General features: G+C 35.5%; 1 protein-coding gene across 1 annotated transcript in view; it reads right to left on the reverse strand.

Moving 5' to 3' along the window:
• UNC13C (unc-13 homolog C) overlaps positions 1-24,933 on the reverse strand; it is a 586,273-nt gene that overhangs the window by 336,668 nt on the left and 224,672 nt on the right. Inside the window, exons 7-9 of the mRNA XM_003935590.4 lie at positions 19,246-19,465; positions 7,652-7,879; positions 6,069-6,210 (exon numbers count right to left, since the gene is read on the reverse strand). Coding sequence (XP_003935639.1) covers positions 6,069-6,210; positions 7,652-7,879; positions 19,246-19,465 — 590 coding nt within the window. The remainder of the gene's footprint in view (positions 1-6,068; positions 6,211-7,651; positions 7,880-19,245; positions 19,466-24,933) is intronic.

The raw sequence follows: 24,933 nt of genomic DNA on the forward strand, positions 1-24,933 counted from the left end.
AAATTTGTTTTTATTTCAGAAGTTTGCAAAAAGGAGGCACCAAAGTCTCAACTATAGAGTCCACAGAAAACAGCATCAACATATGCACAAAATGTCAGTCCCCTAACTCTCAAATTTCTTATTCAAACTGGCAGACCATACTGGCATTTTCTCTTTATAACTCACTGAGAGACTTACTTGTCTTCCTCCTGAGGGACTGGTTTATGATAAGCATAAAACATTTCATTAACAGGAGCAAAGGAAAGTGAAATTGAATGTCATCATTAATCATGAAATGATCAACTATAAACTTAGGATCAAAGAGCAAAGATACCCAGCACCTTAGATTTATATGATACTTTCTCATTTTCAAAGCATTTTCGTATGTGTTATCTTAATTAATCTTTACGTGTTGTTTTAGGAATCAGACATTTCTTTACAACCCCTTGTAACTCAGATTTCTGCAAGGGTTTAATTGATCATGCCTCTGTTCTCTGCAAATGCTGTCGAGTGCCCCATTCTGAAATCACACAGCATCCATAGTACTCTAAAGATTAAAAATTCAGACTCTTTGTTTTAACTTATAGTAAGAGAGATAAAATTAAAATTGAAATTATTTAGCATTAAAATCTCTGGAGGGCACTGAAGTGCCATTTATGGGGGGATAATTATGACCAAATTAAAGCTGAAAACTATTTCAACTACATTTTCATTTTACCAGTTTTACTGCTTGCCTTGATAAGGTCCACAGCATTTTCTTCAAGTGAAGAGTTTGGATAGAGGGGGAAAAAAATCACACTTCCTAATTTCCAGTTGTATCTTATTTGTGGCTTCACAACAGGGGGCTACTTTGTAGTGTCAAATATACCACAACCCATTTGAGCTTTGGTTTTCACATCAGTGAAATGAGGAAGTTGGACAAAACTATCTCTGAGATTTATTTTCCAGTCTCAGTTCTCTGACTCTTACTTTGGTAGAACTTTTTCTTTTATAGTAGTCTGTTCAGTGGTCCTCCCTTGGCCTCACTATTCAAGTTGGAACTTTTTGGCATGAGAATATTGCTGTCATATTTAGTGTAAAGACCTGAAGCTCAGCGCAAAAGGTATAATCATGTTATTAATGCTAATAATAATAGAGCTATCATTTTTAATACTTAATAAGTTCTATGAAATTTATGTATAATATCTATCTCAAAAAAACCTAACAATTTGGTCAGATATGATTATCCCTATTTTTTATATTAGACAAACTAAAGCTCAGAAGTGAAAGCAACACTATTAATAAAACATCCTATTTTCAGGATGTCAGTATACATTTTTCCACCCCAGTTCACAGAGCAGAACTATCAGGGTAAGGGGAGGCATGAATGAGTTTATCTGTGATGTGTACGCATTTTTCAAAGCCTCGACATAAATTCACTGTGAACTCATTTCTTTCTGCAAAACAGAACCATTTATATAAAGAAAAGGTAACTTTGTAATTCTCATGCCATTTTTATGATAAATGAAAACATGCACCAGTAGCTTCAAAATAGTATTTCTGGAGTCAGTGATATAGAGCCTCTGTAATAAGAATAAAATCTCAGAGTTCAGGAAACTGATGACAGAATTAATGCCAAAAACTGTTGGCATTTATTTTCAATATTCTAAAAGGGAGACAAATAGTAATTACAAGTATAACTTCACTTAAAGTTTTATATTTTATCAGTAAAATGGAAAATATTGTAAAAAATTACATACTTTTATGTAGTATACATAAAAATACATATAAAAAGTACTACAGTACATATAGTACTTTTCATACATGGCCAGGTATAGTGTTAAATTTCTTCTTCGAAATGATGCTGTTAAAAAATACATATATCATTATTGCTAGCACAGATGGTGCCTCCTATCAAAAGGAAAACAGGTACAGAACATAGAACATTTTATGAAAACTGCCAGTGATAATATAGATCATGTGCAGTTTAATGGTCCATTCCAGCGTACACTTCTCTGCACTTGCCCCATGAACCAGGATGCTTTTTAGCCAGTCTGGTGGGAACAAGCACTGTTCTGGACGAGCACTGCAAACTGTCTCATCCAGTGCTTGGGTGGCCCTAGATAGTATCCTCACATGCATCATTATTTAGTTGCACTTATCATTACTCAGCTGATTTCTCAAGGAGAACCTTTGGAAGGGTTAAAATATATTTCATTTTATTTTACTGATTACAACTGGATAAATATTTATAGACATTTTATTCTCTTTGACATGCCCTATATTGGCTCTCATACTGTTTTATTTTTATTTTATTTTTATTTTTTGCTTATTAATCAAATTCGGATTTTCAGACTTTCTAGTCAAGAGGGATTAACAGAGGCCAGAGATATCCTGTCACATAAAAAAATCAAGCAGTGAATAAAATATATCAAACAATGATTTTCAATATCATGGAGATATGTCAATGATAAACAGTGATCCCTGAGAAAGAGAAAAACAAACAAAGAAAGTGAGCCCTATAATTATTTCAGCTTACTGCCTTGAGGGAGTTTTCTAATTATTGTGCAAGGAATAGAAACCAAAGTAGAGTCCTTTTGACTTTTCGAGTTGAAAGACAGAGTTGAAAGTTGGGGAAGACCAAGGCAGCTAGAGGTCACAGAGCATAATACCTAAAAAGGAGCCTTGAACAGAAGGAAGACTTCAACAATCTGCATAGGGGTCTCCTTGAGAATTCAGTTGTGTAATGATAACTGCATGCATATAAAGAAACTGCCCAAGGCCAGATTGAGATTTGAAAGTTTTAGATGCAATAGTGCCCATTACATAGCCAGTTCCAGAAACCATACTAATTTCCACTGGGCAGATGAGAAAACCTCCTGGTTCATGAGTTAGTAGGAAGAGTATGCTGAACAGCCTTGCCTTCATCATGGGGAATAATTAGCCTGAAAATAAGCACTATTTTATTCCCATTTAACAAATTTGAAAAGCGAGTTCCAAAGGACCGAAATATTTCCAGGAAACTTAACTAAGTCCAGAACAAAGCTCAATAATACCTAGAGGATGCTACAATATCCAGCAAGCAACAAAGTAACATTTGCAATGTCTAGCATTCAAGATAAATTACCAGGCAAACAAAGTAGCAGAAAGACATCATCCATAATGAGAAGAAAAAACCATCAATTGAAACTGACCAAGATTGGACATAGATGTTAGAATCGGTAGACAAGGATATCAAAACAGTTATTATAAGTGTTGCATGTTTTTAAAAATTTAAGTTGAGGCATGGAAAATTAAAAGACCCAGTTAGGATTTCCTACGATGGAAAAGAAAATACCTAATATGAAAAACACAGGGGCTTACATTTTAGCAGATCAGACATTGCCAAAGAAAAGCTTAGTAATTTAAACACACACAACAGAAGTAATCCAAAGTGAAACACAGAAAGAAAAAGGGAGAAAAAATAAATTAAGAAAAGTTGGGGGGTGGGGGACAAGAGGAGAGAGAACATTAGGACAAATATCTAATACATGCAGGACTGAAAACCTAGATGATGGGTTGACAGGTGCGACAAACCACCATGGGACAAGTATGCCTACGTAACAAACCTGCACATCCTGTACCTGAGCATGGGAAGGGCAGGGGAAGGGGAAGGGGAGGGGAGGGGAGGGGAGGGGAAGGGAAGGGGAAGGGAAGGGAAGGGAAAGAAAGGGGAAAGACAAGTATGCCTATGTAACAAACCTGCACATTCTGTACCTGAGCATGGGAAGGGCAGGGGAAGGGGAAGGGGAAGGGCAGGGGAAAGGAAGGGGAAGGGGAATGGGCACTTAACCAAAGCAGATGCATATCACATAAGCACATGATAACAGGCTCAAAATTACTGTCTTTAGGGAAATGCAAAATACAACCACTACAAGATAACACTACACAGGGATCAAAATGTCCAAAATTTCAAAAACTGGCCTTACCATGTATAGATATTCCTCAACTTAAAAGGGGATTATATCACAAAAAAACCATCATAAGACAAAACCATCATAAGTTGAAAATGCACCAAACATGAGCAATATAGCAGATGGTCCCCAGCTAACAATTGGTTCGATTTAGGATTTATAAACTTTATAATGATGTAAAAGTAATAGGCATTCAACAGAAACTGTAACCCAATCATAAGTCCTAAAAAAACACCTCAGCTTACAATGGGATTACATCATGATAAATATATTTTAAAGTAAAAAATCATTATGTCCAATCATCGTAAGTCAGGGACCATTTGTATTGGAAGGATGTATTTGACCTAGAACTCTCAAACTCACTAAATTTGTAGTGGAAGCGTAAAATGGTACAGTCATCTGGAAAATATATCTCAAATATTAAACATATCCCTAATATGTGATCTAGCTATTCATTCCACTTCTATGTATTCATTTAAGACAAATAAAAACATATGTCCACACAAATATTTATATGCAAATATCAGTTTTAATATGAGTCACTCATTTAACATATGGGTCACTTTGTTGTCATTAACCAAAAACTGGAAACAAACCAAAATATCCATCAAGAGATGAATGGCCAAATCAACTGTGATGCATTAATAAAATGGAATGCTACCCAGCCATAAAAAAAATAAACTATTGATATATCCTACAACTTGGATGGATCTCAAAATAATTACGTTGAATGAATAGAACCACTCAAAGGATTACGTACCATATTGTTCTAGTTACAGGAAATCCTAGAAAATGCAAAATGAAAAGTATTCTATAGCATCAGAAAACAAACCAGTGACTGCCTTGGCACATGGGAAGTCAAAAGGAATGGCTTTCCATGAGGCATAAAGAATCTTTTGGGGGACTGATGGATATGTTCATTATGTTGTCTGTAGTGATGATTTCTCAGGAGGCACACATACATCAAAACTTAACAAACTGTATACTTAAAATGTGTAGATTTCAGGTTATGTCAATCATTTCTCAATAAAACTTTCTAAGCTTTCAAATACCCAGCTTCCTGAAAAACTGGAAGCTCCAGCTGCATTGTCTGCGTGATCATATGGCAATGGAAGCCATTTCTTTTCTGATAATCACCTGTTCTCTGGTTTCCCATAGTCTTCATTCCTCCCCTTTGTCGTTCCTTTCCTGCTTTATTCATTTACTTGACTCCAACAGGAATTTTAATTTGACCTACCAATTATTTCTTGTCTTCTATTTTATCAAAGGGGTATTAGTCTCTCTCCTAAGTCCAAAGGGAGAAATCCTCCAAATCCCATAGTTCATTCTACAGTACCCTCTGTTATTTGGTTCCAACTGATTTTCCAGACCTATTTATTAAGATTTCCTTCATCAGGTCATATATGCAAGAAACTCTACTTCTTAGACAATATTGCCCACATTCCTAAATAAGCTATATGTTCTGGGTGCATTTACTTATCAGGGTAATGAGAATCATGGTTAAAGCATTTGCAAAGAGAGAACTAAAGAAAAAATACCATCTTTGACTCATGTAGAAATTATTTCTACTAAATAAAACTGAAATTCTTTTTTTTTTTCTAAGAAGGAGAGGTAAAAAGAAAAGAACCTTTGAGAGAAAAATGAGTTCCCGCTGTTCAGTGAATGACATAAGAGGTTTAAAACTAAATGTTCTCATAGAAAATGCAAGGTTATAAAAAGTTATCATCAGCCATCTCACTAGTATAAGCTAGTGTAGATGTGGTTCTACCCCAAGTGATGGGCTAGGTGATGCTCTAAGTCCATTATACATCACCAGATATCAAGATACTGTTGAATCAAGATTACATTTCTGGTTATGCTGGGTCATCCCAAGCTATAGATCATGTTGTGTATTTTTTTTTAAAATCTCCTGTAAATCCACCCCAGTCATGCCATCATTTTATCGTTTGAAATATTCTTATTCACTTGCTTCCAAAGATGAAGAATAAATAATAAATATTATGAGATTACTGAGGGAGTTTATAACATTACTTTTACTTTTATATTACTTTTGGGTAAGAAGTTATTAAAATATAATTACTGCATACTTCACATGCCTGTCTTAAATTCATTCTTAAATATTTTAGTATTTGTAAAAGTTTCACATTCTATACTCACAAATAAAACTTCTCATCCCATACTGGATTCAAGTTTCCAAAAATGGTTTTTGTTCTTCTTTTGTTCTTTCCAACTTGAACTGTAACATATGGATCACTAGACCCTGTTTTGTCTTTTGCCTGTAGACCCCGTGCAGAAACCACTGAAATAAACCAAAATAAACATTTTAATGGACAGATCACTCAGAAACAAAAGATAATTATAACAAAGACAATTTTCATGTCATTTGGTTCCTTGAGTTTACAGATGTAGCCCCATGCCTTTCACTCTCATGAACAACAGAACTTTTAAAAAAAGTTTAATAAAAATAAACATACGACATTAAAATCTGTAATTTTTGCTTTTGCCTGCAATGAAGAGCAGCTACATACATACACATGCATATGCATATTAGCTATATACTCATACACATTACTGCATACATGTACAGAGAAATGAGGAAGACACATCTACATTTTGTGAAAAATTACCCAACATAATTCAAAGGCCTGCAATCCAAACTCATTTATTTGTGAGTCTGTTGTCAATATCGATCAACTCTATACAGTTGAGAAAGCATCCTTATTTATCTTGTAAATACAAAATGCGTAAGTAAAGAGGCTTGGTAAATGTTAAAGGCTGCACAGTCACTTGCTGTTAACATTACAAGCGACTTCAGAAATCCAATTTACTAGATATCACTAAATGCAAATTGCCCTGACTCCAAGACCAAATGGATGAGGGATACTGAGCCAGGAGTAAGTAAAATAACATCTATTTTCTCTTTTAAAAAATTAACTGAAGAGATTATTAGACACTGTTATAATTTTTCACTGGTTGGCAGCAATAAAAGCTAATTTCTTGTAAACTGCAGAGTATTGATGAATATATTGAAAAAAAGAAACTTTTTCCTGTGAAAGAACTTTTGATTAGAACAAGACACAGATTAAAATTACTTCACTTTTCTAGTATACATTTTCAAAATTCGAAGTATCAACTAGTCTCATTCATATTAACCTAATTCAAAAAATAATCATTTATTTTACCTAGAATTATTATTAGCAGTTATTTCTAGGACATAAAAATCTCAATGTACTGTACACATATGTTTATTATGGCACTATTTACAATAGCCAAGACTTGGAACCAACCCAAATCCCCATCAATAATAGACTGGATTTAAAAAATGTGGCAAATATACACCATATAGTACTATGCAACCATAAAAAAGGATGAGTTCATTTCTTTTTCAGGGACATAGATTAAGCTAGTAAACATCATTCTTAGCAAACTAACACAAGAACAGAAAACTAAAAACCTTGTGTTCTCACTCATAAGTAGGAGTTGAACAATGAGAACACATGGACACAGGGAGGGGAGCGTCACAGACTGGGGTCTGTCAGGGAGTAGGGGGCTAGGGGAGAAATAAGCATCAGGAGAAACACCTAATGCAGATGACAGGGTGATGGATGCAGCAAACCACCATGGCACGTGTATAACTATGTAACAAACCTGCACATTCTGTATATGTACCCCAGATCCTAAAATATAATGATAAAAAAACCTGAATGTTCAATAAAATTTTTTAAAAGACTTATTTTTACCTGTAATGGTTATTTTTGCAGACCACTTAGATGTCCCATCCAGTACACTCTGTTTGGCCGCCTTTGTATACTGCACAAAATCTTCTTTAGAAATCTGAAACATTTCTTGGATTACTTCGAATACCTCTGGCCGGTTTTTCTCCCTGATCTTCATTCTTTCTTTCATTGCTGTAATAATGGTCTGAGTCCTGTCTTCGGCACCATGTTTAGAACTCTTTTCTGCTGCTCCTATGATGGAAAAATCAATGGTGATGTGAATGTACATGCCATTACTTTTTGATGGCCAAAGAGGGAGGAAAAGAAGGAGGAATGAGAGGATGAATGAACGCTTTCATTCTATGGAGTCAGGTGGCTTTTTAGGAAAATATTAGGAGAACAAACTGCTATGCTGAGATTCAGAACAACTAGTTCTCCTTTGTGTTACTGGCAAATAAATTGACTTCCTATGATTCCCAGGCCTTTCTCTTGTATTACTGAACAAAATTAGGTATTGTACAAAAATTTGGTTTGAAGGTTCAAAAAAGAATTCAAACACAGCAAAAAGACGGGACACAATGAAGTGTACTATTCCTCAATGGGTATCCAAAACAAAATTGAGAAATAGATTGGATATAAGTGGCAAATGTCACTTAGAAATCAGTAATTCAAACACATTACTGTTATTTGCTGAATATTAAAGTAGCTGATTGAGCTGTTTAAAAAAGAGTTGGACACTGCTAGGCTAAACGATCTATGAAGTAACTGATAGAAGACAGACTTGAACTCTCTTTTTCTAATATATCCAGAGCTTTTAAATGACTGACTACTCATATTTCACTAAAAACTTTATTTCTGGGGCATTGTTTTTCATGACTGTTCTCAATTTTCTGGGCATTTTTGTTTGTAACACAAATCCTTCTGTCAGTGAAAGATTTCCAAAATTTCATTTTGGGATCCCTTACCTTAAGCTACTGGCTGGATGTTCTCATGGCTCTGTATGGCTTTCTGGGTTACCCAATATTACACAAGTTAATAACGAACCATGATTTCAATTTCCACAATTCCTTAGAGAGTTTAAAGTAAGAATGCAAAAACTCATGTACCAGTGTCTACAGGAACTGCCACTGCTAAAATCAAACATTTTTGGTATAGAAGTAACTGAAAGATAGTAAAAATAATTTGAAAAATTTGTGTTCATAGATAGTAATTGCTCTAATTTTCATTGACATGACTGTAATTTTGCCTAACCAGTATTCTCAACTTTTTTTCTGAAATACATTTCCGAAATAGGCATACTAATATCTCATAAACTACTGAGAGATTAAATGGGATAATTTTTAGGCAGGCATAATTTCTACCATAAAAGATAGTATCAGTAATATTCTTTGAACCTAATTTGTGAATATTGAGCCCAATTTAACTATAAAAATAAAGATAAAAGATGAAAGCAACTATTAACTTTGCTCATGATAAATTCATATATAATTTGACAGCAATAATTTTATGTAAATGTTTATTTATTTGTAAGTGTAATATCTGTTTCCTAGAGTGAAAAAAATGTATTCATGATGAGTGTGAATAGAGGAAGTTAAAATATATGAATATTCCAATGTTAGAAAGAGCAGATTACCTGTCTTTATCTTTTATTTTAATGTTTGAGGACTTAAACCACATTTTAAAAAAAGGAATATAACAAAAATGAAATGAATTCCACTAAAGGTAATTTAAAAGGACATTATAAATGGCCTAAACTGTTGAAACATGTCCGTGGAATAGCTACAAATTTGTAAACTGCATGCAACTAAGATGTTTTTAATTTATCACTATTGGATTAACTATACATAATTCTTAACATAATTCCATAAGTCCCTAATTATTAAACAGTAAAATTAGCTTAGGCTGAACTAAATAGATGTAACTATCTAATAGGCATATTTTATTCAAGTATTTAATATTTATAAAATGGAAAGGAGAGTGGTGGCTGGAAGATATTCTCTACAAGACACAAAGTGCCTCAAAAGCGTAGTCTGTGACTGCCAGCTAACGAATGTCCAAAAGGTTAGAAGTGTCACACAAATGTTGATTTTCTCCCAAATTTCTATATGGCTAATTTTTATTGTTGCTATTAATGCTCCCCTAAAGGCTATAGGAAGAAATACTAAAGTCATATAAAGTAAATATATTTTGGATTACTTCTCTAAATTCAGGAAGAGCCCATCTAACTACCATACACACAATAAATGCTCATTCAAGCAACAGCTGCCAAATTCAAAGCAAGAACATGAAGAAATTTTTCATCAAAAGGAATCAGACTTCTATCCTTAAGGATTGCCTCTTGTCATTAAAAAAAAAAAGTTAGGAAATCTTCATCATTAGCTTTGAAATTTCACTTATTCTTATGTATTATTGATGTTATTACAGAAGATCTATTCTAATATCCACAGACAAAAGAGTCACAAACTGAAATCCCCAATTGGAGGACAGCAGGTTAACAGAGACATATGTTTAAGCAGTTTCTCTGTTATTTCTAGAAAAAAATATATAGCTTTTAAAAATTTCTACTTTTGCATTTTTGATCAGAATAAAATTATTTATCTTTGATTGTTTAGCTCAGAGATAGAGACAAATTCATAATTAATTTTTGTGACTGATTTACAAGTACTTTCTATTGCCCTATGCTTTATAAAACCCACCTGTCTTAGGTTTCTAATGAAACTTTTTAAATAGTTGCGATCTGCCATGAATTTCTAGCCCTTTGGGTTATTTTATTTTTGGCCTTATTTTTTTATTTAAAAGTAATCAGAGATAACTTTAAATCTGCATCTATATGAGTCTTTCTCTGGCATCACTGAAATACAGTACTATGCCAACCAGAGACGAACAATAGATGACATCCAAAGAGATCATGTAAACTAAAAGCACTTTGTAAAGTATGATATCTAGATGAAGTGCATCATTGTTACTTGTAAAAATAATTACTCGACAGGTAAGACAATATAATAATGGACAACAAAACCACAATTCAACCTGAGACAGAGATAAACTTATTCCAAATGGGGCAAACCGGTTCTCTTCTACATAATTTAATGCAGCAATTAATTAACTAGAACTCATTTTTTCTTTAATTTTTGTTAGACAAAACATCTAAACTTCATGTGAAATTAACAATTTTACCATCTTTATATGGCAATTTATGATTTTTGTGTTTTTTCCCGAAGAAGTGTCTATCTATAATTATCTATAAATAGAATCTAAATTTTATAATTATTTGTAATTATCTCTTTGTAGATAATATCTACAAATAATTACAGAATTTATAGATATAATGTATCTATAAATTGAAGGAAGAATATTGAAGTTGTTTTATATAATTTTATGTATGAAACATATACATATATAAAGTTATATATATAAACAAACTTTTAAAACTACAGGTGTGTGTGTATATAAATACAAAATAGATACACATATACATATACATATGTGTGTGTGTGTGTGTGTGTGTGTGTGTGTGTGTGTGTGTGTGTGTATTACGTATTTATAGACCCACTTGAGTTCAGGAGTTTGTGACCAGCCTGGCCAACATGGTAAAACTCCATCTCTACTAAAATGAATACAAAAATTAGCTGGGTGTGGTGAGGCACACCTATAGTCCCAGCCTGGGTAGCTGAGGTGGGAGAATGGCTTGAACCCAGGAGGTGAAGGTTGCAGTGAGCTGAGATTGCACCACTACACTCCAATATGGGTGACAGAGCAGGAATTCATCTCAAAAAATAACAATCACAATTTAACATTAGTAAGAAATTTTAGGGCTCTGAGCCTCATAATTACTCGACCTGTGAAAACTCTCACAAGGACAGTACCCGCAGCATGCTGGTTGCTTTATATCTATTTGCTAGGTGAAGGCCAATGAAGGGCTTAAAGATAAAAGAAATCAGACTTAAAAAAAAAAAAAAAAAACTAGATAAAATAACCTTTTTTTTTTTTTTTTTTTGACATCTATAAAGCCTTACCTGCACTTCAGATAGATGAACCCAGAGAAAGCAGGTTGTTAACATCCATGGAAAGCATTCAGAAGGCCTGATATGGAGGTATTTGTGTATTCCTTTTTTTCTCAGGAGTCTCTGGCATGGGAAATGGGTCTTTACTGCTTTTCTTTTATTTCCCAGTAAAAACATTTAGGTGGCCCTGCTTTTGGTGTTTATCTGTTTTGTATCCATGAAATCATGTGGATGGACATTCAATTGCCATTCCCTAACCATCTCCTTCAGATGTTTTACATCCAAAATAATGTGAACCCTCCTCTTTTAATATGCCTTCAGTCTTTTCAAGGAACAGACCTGCAACTCCTCCAGTCTTCAAGTTAGCAACCTCCTTTTTCTTGTAAAATCAAAGCTACATATTCCTTATTTTTTTGCCAATAACAAAGGACTGACATTTAACAGAAGGTAATCAGAGGAGCACAAACCTAACATAGCGGCATCTCCCATTCGTGTAAGTGAGAGCCTGTAGGTAACTCTGTCACCTACAGTGGGACAATACAGGAAGGTAGCCCACTTCCCAAGGAACTGTCACCTTCTGTAAAATAATCAGTGCCCGGGAGCCTGGCACCAAGAGCAAATGATCCACCAAACTGTTTTCTCTCTTCTGCCTATACCATCCCTGCCATATTCAATCATCTCATTATTGGTAAATGTAAACCTTTAGAACAAGTTTAAAAACAAGCATATTTTAAAAATACAAAATCAGGAATGTGCTTTCATAACAGTGTGCTAAAGCTACTACATCTCATCAATATTTTCTAGACATTTCCTGGTCATCAGAGTCAAAAGCTATCTATGTTGTTTAGGGGAACAAATTAATTACATAATTAATTATAATTTAAAATGTGCTCAATTTTCAAGTATTTTTATTAAGCAAGGAAAAAGAGAAGAAACCAAGAGACGGAAAGAAAAAGATTTAGTTACATAGATTTCATATACTTTTCAAAAAATAACAAAGCAAAAGAAAATTAAACACCAAAATTTTCAAAACAATTTATTTATATTTCTGTTTTTTCATAACTAGTCTCTGACTTCTAGAACCTTGCTAACACAACTAGTTCACAGTGTTATTCAAAGCTGGCCTGGTGCTCACAGCTAGTCTACGCTGTTCTTTTCTGGGACATAAACAATTTCAAAGAGTGTCAACTTTAGACATGGTCACCCTGCGACAGTGTTAAAGTAAGACAAACAAGCCCACTTCCTGATTTTTCCTAAGCATAGACAAAAACATAGCACTGCGTAAACCACAGAATATCAAACATCCCCTCTCCTAACTAATATGAGTGGCCACTGTTTCTTTAGGAGGTATTATTGTCCCTTTTAGCCTCAAGGAATGCGTTCCAAGGCCTTCAGGAATGCCTGAAACCTCAGTACCAAACACTATCTTTATTATATGTATAGTGTGTGTGTGTGTGTGTGTTTAATCTGATCATTAAGAAAGCTACTAAGTGACTATGGGGTGAGTAGCATGGACTATGGAGTAGTGTGGACACACTGACAAAGGGAGGACTTACATTCAAAGAGGGATGGCAGATATCATCATGCTACTAAAAACGGTGTGCAACTTAAAACATAGACATTGTTTATTTCTATAATTTTCTATTTAATATTTTTGGACCATACTGCGGATGACTGAAACTGGAAGGTGAAATAACGAGTAAGGAGGGACTGCTGTAAAGCTCTGGCTTCAGTCTACTCTGCCTTCCTCCTAGATTAGATGTTTACAGACACAAAATCATAGAATTTTCCTCCCTTCCACAAAACACCCCATCAGGAGTACACCTCTGTTTTCTAGCACCATCTTGCTGAGATGCCCTGCAGCTACCCTGGTGTATGTTCTCCCTCACAGGAGTAAGTAAGAAAACATACTTGTTAAAATTACACGTATGTTCCTGGTGATCTTTAGCTGGAGGTCATTGACAAATATTATTAGCTTTTTTCACAGAAGAGGGAAATGATGCCCAGGGAGGTTTTAGAAAGATTAAAGTTGCAACAGAACTGGAAGTCAGATTATATTTAAGTAGCTCAAGACTATGAAAAAAGTATGTATTGATATCCATTGAATATGCCATGTAGAATACCTCTATGGCATTATGCAAGGCATATTTATTCTCTTAGTCTCTCTCCAGCAGCCAACCCCAATGCCTGAAATGCTCCATTATTAGTCTGTTCCTTTGGGTTAAGGAACTGACAGTTGCATTCATTTTCCTTTTAGTATTGTTGAAAAGTCAAGGCAATACCATGCTGAGATAGAGGTAGTAGTGATAGGAAAGGGGGTCAGGGAGACGCTGGAAGGGGAAGAGCACGGTCCCTGTCTAGAGCTCCACCCCTGGGCCTGTTGGGACCTAGGTGAGGACAGGCATTTTTGCTTTCCTGGTCAAGTGTTGCATTTCCCAAAACCACCCTGGCCTACAAGGCCCCCATCCTGTATCTATAAAAACCCCAAGACTCTAACAGGCAGATGCACAGGCAGCTGGATGTGGAGAGGAGCACATCAGCAGAGGAACACACAAGCCGCTGGACGTCGAGACGAACACATCAGTAGAAAAAGACACAAGTGGCTGGATATTGAGAGGACACCAAGGGGAGCATGGAGGAAGAGCACAGGACAGATGTTGGCATGCTGGCTTGCCATCAACTGGGAGAACATGGTGGTGGAGTTTGGCCTGTGGCAATCAGAGGAGACCCCGGGCTTCCAAGCGGCCTGACTCCAGGGGAAAACCATTTCCCTTCCAGCTCCCCCATCTGCTGAGAGCTACTTCCACTCAATAAAACCTTGCATTTATTCTCTAAGCCCACATGTGATCGAATTCTTCCCACACCAAGGCCAAGAACCCTAGGATACAGAAAGCCCTCTGTCCTTGAAATAAGGCAGGGGTCTAACTTAGCTGACTAACACAAGCCACCTACAGACAGCTAAACTACAAGAGCACCCTGTAACACACACCCACTAGGGCTTCAGCTGTAACCATTCACCCCTAGATGCTGCTGTGGGTTCTCTCCCCAACTGTATGTTCCCCTAGAGGTTTGAGAAGTAGGGCACTGAAGAAGCAAGCTGCACCCCCATCCTCACCCTGCAAGGAGGACAAGGGAACTTTTCCCATTTCAGGAGCAGTGAGGATTCCGGTCCTAAGGAGTTGTCATGGCAAGGAATTTTGGGAAGCCACAGTCCAGGCAGAACAGAATATCTCTAACTCAGGGGTCCCATATGTGCTTTCTCCCATATGAGAAAAATGAGACAGCACTAAAAATAAAATTCAGTAACTTTCCTTTTCTTCCCCCAAGAACTGACTTTGCAAATTTATTTGTAAATTATGAAAGAACATGTGGCTGAGTTCAGAGACCTGAGTTCTAATCCTGCCTACACTAGTCACTTGATTGTTTTTGATGAGACACCAAATCTGAACCCAGCCAGGGCAGCAGACTGAGCTCCCTAATCCACTAATCTTGAAGCGCCTTTAATAGCATAGGCTTATATGGAAAGATGATACTGAAATCATTACAGGTTATTTCTAGCTATAGTTCTTGTTCCTTCATTCATTAGTTTAACCACATATGTTAAGCAGTTCCTTTGCTTCAATGTGTGTTAACTAGCAGTGGATAAAAGAAATCCTACTTCCGAGTTTCCTGAGTACTCATTATTTAAACATATATTGTAAAGTTGTTATTGAAAGAGAAAAATGTCAAAAGTTTCCAAATACATGTTCACCTCTGTTCATCTGAGTTACGTTTCAGAAAACGAGGTCTAGTCCAGGAAAAATACCACTTTCTTTCTTCACAACTCTGAAAGCCCAGAATAAAGCTCCTACCCAAAATAGATGCTCAATATGTATAAATATTTGACTATCTTAAAAAATGATTTCAAAATGTGGTAACAGGGCAACAAAGAAAAAAATCAAAATCTAATTTGCAAACAAGAGTATGCAAGCCAGATTTTATTAATGCTATGAATTTATTAATTGCTTATTTAGGACACATACGTTGAACATAATGTCAGTGGGAAGCACGTAGAACTAAAAAACACACTTCACAAAATGCTTCTTTGCTGAATGTTTGGTGAAATATTTTCTGGACTCATGCAGGTGCTTGAAATTTCTAGTTAGGAATTAAAAGGAGGCAGAATGCTTATTCAGTAAGACTATGGGACTCCTTCTCTGGAGAAGTGTAAGGAAAGTGCCACAACTATTTGCATTTTTGTTTCCCCAATCACTGCAGTTGTCTCTTTTCTACACTGAAAAGACAATCAAGGAAAATAGTTTACATATGATGCCTCTTTTACATGTGACTCACTCCACACAACCCTCATCCCAGCCAACATGGCTTTTTCTAGTCTAAACTACCACTGAAGTGCCACAGCAAGTCCCTTACAGGTTATGTTAACATAATTCAGGGTCACAACCTGCTTCTTCATTTATTATAATTAAATTATTTTGCCACCAATGCTCTTTCCACAAAAGGATAAAAATATCTTTTTAGGTGACATGATGCAAATGAAGTAATTAAAGAGAAAGCCAATGAACTCTGGCTGCTGCCACTGATTTTATTAAAGAAGGATAAATCAGGTCTCTTTTCTCATTGTTCTCCCTGTCTCCATTTGGTCTCCTTCTCACCACCCTGTGGCTGTCAGTTTTGGGCCAGGAAGGTAGTAAAATCTAGGAACTACCATCAAGTCCAATTAACTAGAGAGGATGTTATATGAAGCTCTCTGGGGAATTGACTGGACATTTCCCTGCATCTCTGAACCCACAAGGAAGCACTGGAGCAGTGAGTGGGATTTCACTATCACCTGGTCTAATTCCACTTGACTGGAAGTACACCAGTCACAAAACCAAGACTTCACAGTAATGAAATACCTAACTGAGATTGATTTGAAGTAACTTTACATACTCTCTCTTTTGCATGGGTCATTTGTCAAACCACAAGTAGAGAATTTATTTTCTTTTAGCATATGTGTGTTGATAGATTGTCATTATTCAGAAAAGAATTAGCAAAATAACAAGAGTACTAGAAATCTATAGAAAACTAGATACATACTTTTAAGTACTTGAAAAACTGTCATATACAATAGAATTTATTAAATATTTTCTCCAGAAGTAAGATATGGCTTAATGGGTAGAAATTACAAGGAAACACATCTTGTCTTAAATTTTGGTTTATGAACTAGCATTTTTAGTCATAAGTTAAACTGCCTACCAAGGGTTTAAATTTTCCCTGGAGGTGTTAGGAGATTGAATGGACATTTTATAAAGAAAATCATAGAACCTTCTTAGATTTAGAGGGGGCTGAGTTAGCTAAATCTTTTAACTCTGATTTCTCTTAACTTTTTATTCTTTCCTTTTCTTCAGTGTTGGCATTCATGAAATTATTTTATATATAGTGTCACCATTGCAATTTTTTTTTTTTTTTTTGAGACGGAGTTTTGCTCTTGTTACCCAGGCTGGAGTGCAATGGCACGATCTCGGCTCACCGCAACCTCCGCCTCCTGGGTTCAGGCAATTCTCCTGCCTCAGCCTCCTGAGTAGCTGGGATTACAGGCACGCACCACCATGCCCAGCTAGTTTTTTGTATTTTTAGTAGAGACGGGGTTTCACCATGTTGACCAGGATGGTCTTGATCTCTCGACCTCATGATCCACCCACCTCGGCCTCCCAAAGTGCTGGGATTACAGGCTTGAGCCACCGCGCCCGGCCACCATTGCAATTGCAATTTTTTTCCCTTAAAACAACAAGTAAATTTCTTAAGGTAATGTCACTGATTCTATAGGGAGAATTTCAAATTTTATTGATAGTTACTGAGGAAATTTTTGAAGTTAAATATACATACTTGTAGAACTTCTTTCTGATCAATATGAGACTGTCAATTTTAGGGAAAAAGTAAAAATGGATTAAAAAAAAAACACTCCCTGGCACATATGTACCCACCCTCACTGCTTTACACTATTTTTGATTCTTCCAATTTAAACGTGCATTAAAATGAATAATTTCAATGAAAATTTTGGATTGCATATACTTTATTTAGCCAGTATAAAAAAATAAATGTTTTAAGAAATGGAAATAGATGATGAATATGTTTCTAAAGTTTAATGAATGGGTAGCATCTCTCCTTTCTGAAAGACTAGAAGAATGAATTCATTTCTTAGGTATGAGCTGCATCATTTTCTCTCTAAAGAATTTAAGCCATTTGTTTTTAGATGACAATATGTTTTCTATTTTCTTAAATGTCATTGCCCTAACATGCTTATTTCATAAGATGCCTGTTCAAAATTCACTTTTTAAACAATTGAGCTGAATTTTAATTGGATTATGAGATTTTGCATGTAAATTGAATGAGTAATATCAAGTCAATCCCCCTTCCTTGAAAATAATTATTCTTAAATATAATTTTTATTTTTCAAATAAAGAATACCACTTCTTTTGCTTAAAATACGCACGTGTTAACATTAACACAGCCTCAATTTGATCTGATCATGTATGGAGAATACTAATCAGGTAGAGAAAACTGTAGAATGTATGTGATTGTGACTATAACAAGTCAGCTGTGACGGCATTTCTGATTTAAACTTTAACATTTTCCTCTTCCCCTCCCTTCAACATGAAGCGATCCACACATCTTACATTGGCTACATCCATATATACAATAAACAGAGGGTACAATATTCAGGTGTGAAAAAAATATTTGTGAATGAACATCGTGTTTAAATGTAATTTTTCGGCATTTTTAAAGTGACAATACCAAATAAATACCACAGTGAAAAGTCAATTACGTGTATTTTAGAATGTGACGCATTAGCATTTCTAGACCTAAAGTACCAAATAAAGGAGTTTTTGGAAATGAAAAGTTTAAGGTAACTTCTTATAAAAATCAAAGTGGCATGTACCCGTTCAAGAGTGTGAAAAGATGGAGAACTCATTAATATTTATTGAGCATTTACCAAGTGGTAGGCTTTTGGAAGAGACTATTACATTTAACCTTTCCAATATCCCTCTAAGGTAAATTTTGTTATTCCTGTCCATTTAGTGGAGAAAAATAAAGCCCAAAAAAGTTAAAATATTTTCTTAAAGTCACATATCTGGTAAGTTACATTTGTTGTCGGCATTCAAACCCAAGACACACCATTTCCAAGGCCTGTGCAGGAACTGTAGAAGGACATGGATCCTGCAACACAGGCACCAAACAGGTTCAAAAAAGAATTCCAGTTGCTGCACATGCAGGACCATGTCTTGAGTCCCGCCTGGGGAGCCTGATTTTACATATTCCCACTAACTTCATGGAGCTATTATGACATCTGAGTATGAAAATAAATAGGAAGTCACTTTGAAGGTTTGTGCTGAAAAGAGTGCGATTTCACTCCAGGTACTCACCCTGAGGATTCTAACAGTGCCTAGTTCAACACTGTAAGAATGCATCATCAACTGTGATTTGATGGACAGTATGTATACCTTTGTGTAAGTGGCAGGGAGGGGAGTGGGCAGGATTTGTTGACAAGCAGCAAGAGTTGAAGTGATCTAACATGAAACAGAGGGAATAAGGCAGGCTCTGCATACCACTTTTTCAGCCAAATCAAGTACTCACTCTGCAAGCAGTCAGCGTTCAGGAGGTCCTGACACTTTTCGTGGCACTTCACTCCACACTCCAGACACTTCATGCCTTGCCTTGCAATGCCCCACAGGAGCCCTTCACACTCATAACAGTATGTGGGCGTGGTAGCTGTCCAGACCTCAAAATTGTGTGGGGTGGTGGAAGACATGGGGTAGATCAAAGCTTGCAAGGTCTTCTTGAAGACATGCATTTTCTGTGAACATGAGAGAAGTTACCAATGCAAGCCAAGTCAGTGTATTTGAATTCTTTCAAAATAAAACAAACCAACCACTTTATCACTTTTCTCTGAAAATGCCATTTTGAGAGAGCCCCTTGATCACTGATTCAAGTCATGACAGTAAGCATAATAACTATGCTAACTTATTCTTCTCTCAATGTTTTAAGGTCCAATTCAGTTACCTGTGCACAAAGAACTCCCTAATCTTCCAGACTGGACTGCGCTCCACTGTCTGCAGCTTCTTTCCCAGCAGTACAAAGGTTTAATTACTTGAGAATGCCTAGGTCCCTGCTATGCTGTAAACCCCACACCTCTGCCTCTCTTACTTTCTACCCAGCCCATTATTTCCTGACTCCAACATCTCTCTGCTTCTCACCCTGCAAGGAAAGCTTCTGTAATTCAATCTGTAGGAAATTGCTTTTAGCACCTACCACCTGGGAAAGATCTTAACACCTAAATTCATAAGAAACCATCAGTCGTAGACAAAGGTCAAATGAGGCACTCTCCCACGGTGATTATATTTGAAAAGGAAGTAAATTTTAATCGCACATGGAAGGACTTTCTAATGATAAGCCATTAGTGAGGTGAAAAAATCTGCGGAACAAGTGGCTAGGAGAGCTGAGTTCCCTAGCTCAGGCCCAATCACATGATATTTCAAATGGGCTTTCTGTAAGCAGGAACTGTCTTCCCTCTTTCTCTCCTTAGTGCCCAAACACCTGATCATGATCCCTGGAACATAGCAGGGATACATATTTTTTAATGAATAAACATTCTGCCACTTATGAGTTTTGTAATCTATAGAGAGATGTAAAGTCTCTAAGACTCATTCTTGTCTGCTCTGCCTAAAATGGTATTACTTTGAAGATCAAATTATATAACAGTAACAGAAGTTCAAAACACTACATAAACACAGTATTGATGGTAGATTTTCAAACAACAACGACAGCAAACACAGACAAACAGAAAAGAAAATTGGTTAAATAAGTCATTTTCTATGCTTCTCATATCCCATGAAGCAGGTGACTTCCTTAGAGAAAGACCAGCACTCTCAAGAGTTTACATTTATAGATAATTTGACATGACTGCCTGTTGCATAATGAATGGATATTTAGATAAACCCTGTAGGAGCCTAGCTGATAAGTCATACTAGAAGGGAAGCATTTATATTTTGCATTAATTATCTTTAAATCTCATTCAGAGTACTCTTCCCACAGAGTTCAAATTTCGACTAACTTTCAATTCCACAGTATGGTAACAGCATATTTCCCTTTATTACCACATTCTCCTCACTCTGTGTTTTCCCAGAATATGTTTGGTAATGGTACTGGGAGGTCCCCTACCAGGGAATGAAGTCTCAGTAAAAATGTTTCTAATTTTGAACAGCCAGATCCATCCTTGCTATTCATGAGGGGCTGGTCAATCCAGAGCTCTTTATACTTAAGTGAGTCTACAGAGCAGCAGCATGGTCAAATACAGGCATCACTCAAGCAAAAGATCTTAATATTAGGGTTTATACAGGCAGAACAACTGGATCCATCACTTTTCAATAAAGAGTGCCTAAACCAGGCAAATCTCCTGGCTTCATTTCATAATGAAGCTGTCTTATAAAGAACTAAGAATTCTTTGAGAATTAGAAGCATGTATTATTCATCTTTGCCTCCTTTTTAATACCTAGCGTAGTGAGTATCTTCACTATCCTTAAAATAAATGAAATAATCCTTGGCATAACAGATTTTTCATTACCTACCCACATACAGAATCTCCTAATTGGGCTGAGGGGCTCTGTGTGTGTGTGTATGTGTGTAATGTTGTATTTGTGGTCTAGATGAAAAATTAGGAACAGAATTAATTTATTATTTGCAATTGCCTCAGACAACTTTTTTTTTTTTTTTTTTTTTTTTTTTTTCCGAGACGGAGTTTCGCTCTTGTTACCCAGGCTGGAGTGCAATGGCGCGATCTCGGCTCACCACAACCTCCGCCTCCTGGGCTCAGGCAATTCTCCTGCCTCAGCCTCCTGAGTAGCTGGGATTACAGGCACGCGCCACCATGCCCAGCTAATTTTTTGTGTTTTTAGTAGAGGCGGGGTTTCACCTTGTTGACCAGGATGGTCTCGATCTCTTGACCTTGTGATCCACCCGCCTTGGCCTCCCAAAGTGCTGGGATTACAGGCTTGAGCCACCGCGCCCGGCCAACTTTTTTGTTTTAATGGAAGTAAGTAATAAAAATAGAATAATAAAATACTATAATTACATGAAATACTTGGTGGGAATAAAACAAAGTCTGCTCATGAACACAAGAAAAGTAAGAAATGTACTTTATATAAATTTAGAAAGTAGAGTTGGGAATAAGATTGTTTTTTAACATGAACTTATTCACATATTTCAAGATTAAGTAAATAATTAATATATATGATCTAATTCCCTATGTCCACTTTCATTTTATTAAAGTCAAGAGATATGTAGTCAGTACTATAGGTCCACAGGTTATAACAGGAGTCATAAAAATAAGTAACACTTTCTAAAAAAATTAAATGTACTGGAGAAAAACAAATAGAAGCTCCGAATAAAGAGCTGAGCAGATTTCATTAAAATGCTTTGTTTGGTTTGGATAAGGAGCCATAATTCATTTCATGCAAAGGGAAAGTGAAGCTAATTTCCAAAAATAAGAAACATGAAACATTTACTAGACAGCCCATTGAAAATCAATTGAATGGGGCACTGAAACAAATTCCAATATTTAAAAGCTATTAGAGTAGAGAAAAACATAAAAACATCAGATAACCTATTAGAAGGGCATATATCCCCTCTAGTAAGGACTCATCATTGTAGGGAAATGATAAGTTCTTTTCATTCTTAACTTTTTAGGGTATGAGTGTGTGTTTATCAAAGCTGAAAATTACTCTAAAATAAATGGCACACAAAAACATTCTTTTTTCAGCAAATTATATGCCCAGCATCTTATTAGAAGATGGTATACAGCAAAAATTACCTTCTAAATGCTCCCTTCTGCTCCCTCTCCTCCCACCCCACCCTCCAACAGGCCACAATGTGCATTGTTGCCCGCTTCATGTCCATGTGTTCTCATCAGCTGATAATCTGTTTTGAATGTGCCTAAACTTTACAAATCTTCTACAGCTTTTCAAATCTTCTACAACAAAAATACATTTCCTAAACAATATGTATTTTAAGATTATAGTAAAGTACATACTCATTGTAAAAATAATTTATAAAACAGAAAGGCACTAACATAAATAATAAAAAATACTCAGTTCAACTTTTTAAAGTTAGGCTGATTATTTGATACACAGCCTTTCTGTACTCATTTTCATGTAGAAACAGGATGTGATACTATTGCAATTAGAATATATATATATATATATTCTAATTGCAATAGTATCACATCCTGTTATATATATATATATATATATATATATATATATATATATATATTCATAATTTTCACATTGCTTAAGTGATTCCAACAAATTTTTGCTGTGTATAGATATCTTGTTAAACTGCGGAAATGAATAAGTAATGCTTTCACCTTCTGGTAAGCATTTGTAGGCAAGTACAACATAAAGACTACACTGGGGATGATGCTCACACCCTTGACAAATATTTTGTTAGAACTTTCTTCTCCAAAAAATAAATGTAGAGTAAGTTGCACTGATATATCACTTTTGGAACAATTAGGCCACTGGAAGGAAATGAATTGCCTTTCCTATTCATCACTACCTGAGGAAACTAAAATGAGCCTGAGATATTAAGGAATAAGGCTTCCTGCCAAGAGCAATGACTAGTGTTTTCAGACCATCAGTATTCTAATCTACCAACTGTTAATAATTATAGCAGGAACAAAGCTGATCTGCCTCTATATGCCACATTCTTTCTCTCTTTTTTCCTTACTATGTTAACCAGTGACTAACCTAATATTCTATTTTCCTCCTCATCCTGTGGAGGAAATAATCGTCCTCATGAGATTATGTAAGCCACACCTTTCCTATCCCCCAAAATAACACAGTTTGATAATTTCAAGGAAAAATATGCTTCTTGTTTCATGGCATGTTTCATATACTTGATGCATACTATTTAGAAAAAACGTATTTACTCTTCTGTAAAGTATAAATGTTATTGTTTCTGGACAAAAACATAAGAATTTTTTGCAGAGCAAACATTAGGTAGTGTGATCTTTCTGAAATTTGTTATAAACCTGAAGACAGAACAATGCTAGAATAAAATCCTGAGTATAAAAACAGACATAATTTCAGTGTTGATTTTCTCATCTAAGTAAGTATCATATAAGATTGATTGACTGCAGAAGCTAAAATTATTCAGGTAATTTTTTTTGGAGCAGAAAGTACAAACAAGGACTAAAAGTTATATTCCTGTCTATTTGAGAAAGTCAGTAATTTTCTTTCACTTCTATTGCTTTATAAAAGATGTAAATTAACATTGTCCTATATAACATATGGGGTGAGTCCAAAAAAAAGAGGTCAGCACAATGCTAATGTGGACAATTTCTTAATTCAAGGAGACCACAATATAGCATAAGTCCTTTGTTATGACACAGAACAGGATTCGAAAACAAAATCTGATAGACTTTTTATGTACTATAAATGTTCATTTTCCCCAAGTCAAAATTTCAATGAAAAGTGATGCGGGTGGTATGAGATAAATAATTTGATATATATTAAACTAAAAATAATGTGAATTTTTCTACTGGGGAAAACTTTAAACATTTTAATGTGGGAAGTCTAATATTTACTACTTGGAGTGGATAATGCATTCTCATGAGTCTAAAACCAGAATAAGACAAGGACACCCTCTCTTACCACTCCTATTCAACATAGCATTGAAAATTATGACCAGGGCAATCAGGCAAGAGAATGAAATAAAGAGTATTTAAATAGGAAGAGAGGAAGTCAAATTACCTTTGCAAATGATATGATCCTTTACCTAGAAAATTCCGTTGCCTCAGCCCCAAAGCTTAAGCTTATAAGCAACTTCAGCAAAGTCTGAGGATAGAAAATCAATGTGCAAAAATTCCTAGCATCACTATACACCAACAACAGGCAGAGAGCCAAATCACAAACAAACTCCCATTAAAAATTTCTACAAAAAGAATAAAATGCCTAAGAGTACAGCTAAGAAAATAAGTGAAAGACCTCTTAAAGGATAACAACAAACTACTGCTCAAGGAAATCAAAGAAGAAACAAACAAATGGAAACATTCCATGCTCATGGATAGGAAGAATCAATATTGTGAAAATGTCCATACTGCCCAAAGTAATTTATAATTCAGTCCTATTCCCATTAACCACCATGAATATTTTCCACAGAATTAGAAAAACTATTTTAAAATTCATATGGAACCAAAAAAGAGCCAGAATAGCCAAGACAATCCTAAGTAAAAATAACAAAAGTATAGGCATCACCCTACCAACC

This window comes from Saimiri boliviensis, chromosome 2, assembly GCF_048565385.1.
Source record: "Saimiri boliviensis isolate mSaiBol1 chromosome 2, mSaiBol1.pri, whole genome shotgun sequence".
Taxonomy (NCBI): domain Eukaryota; kingdom Metazoa; phylum Chordata; class Mammalia; order Primates; family Cebidae; genus Saimiri; species Saimiri boliviensis.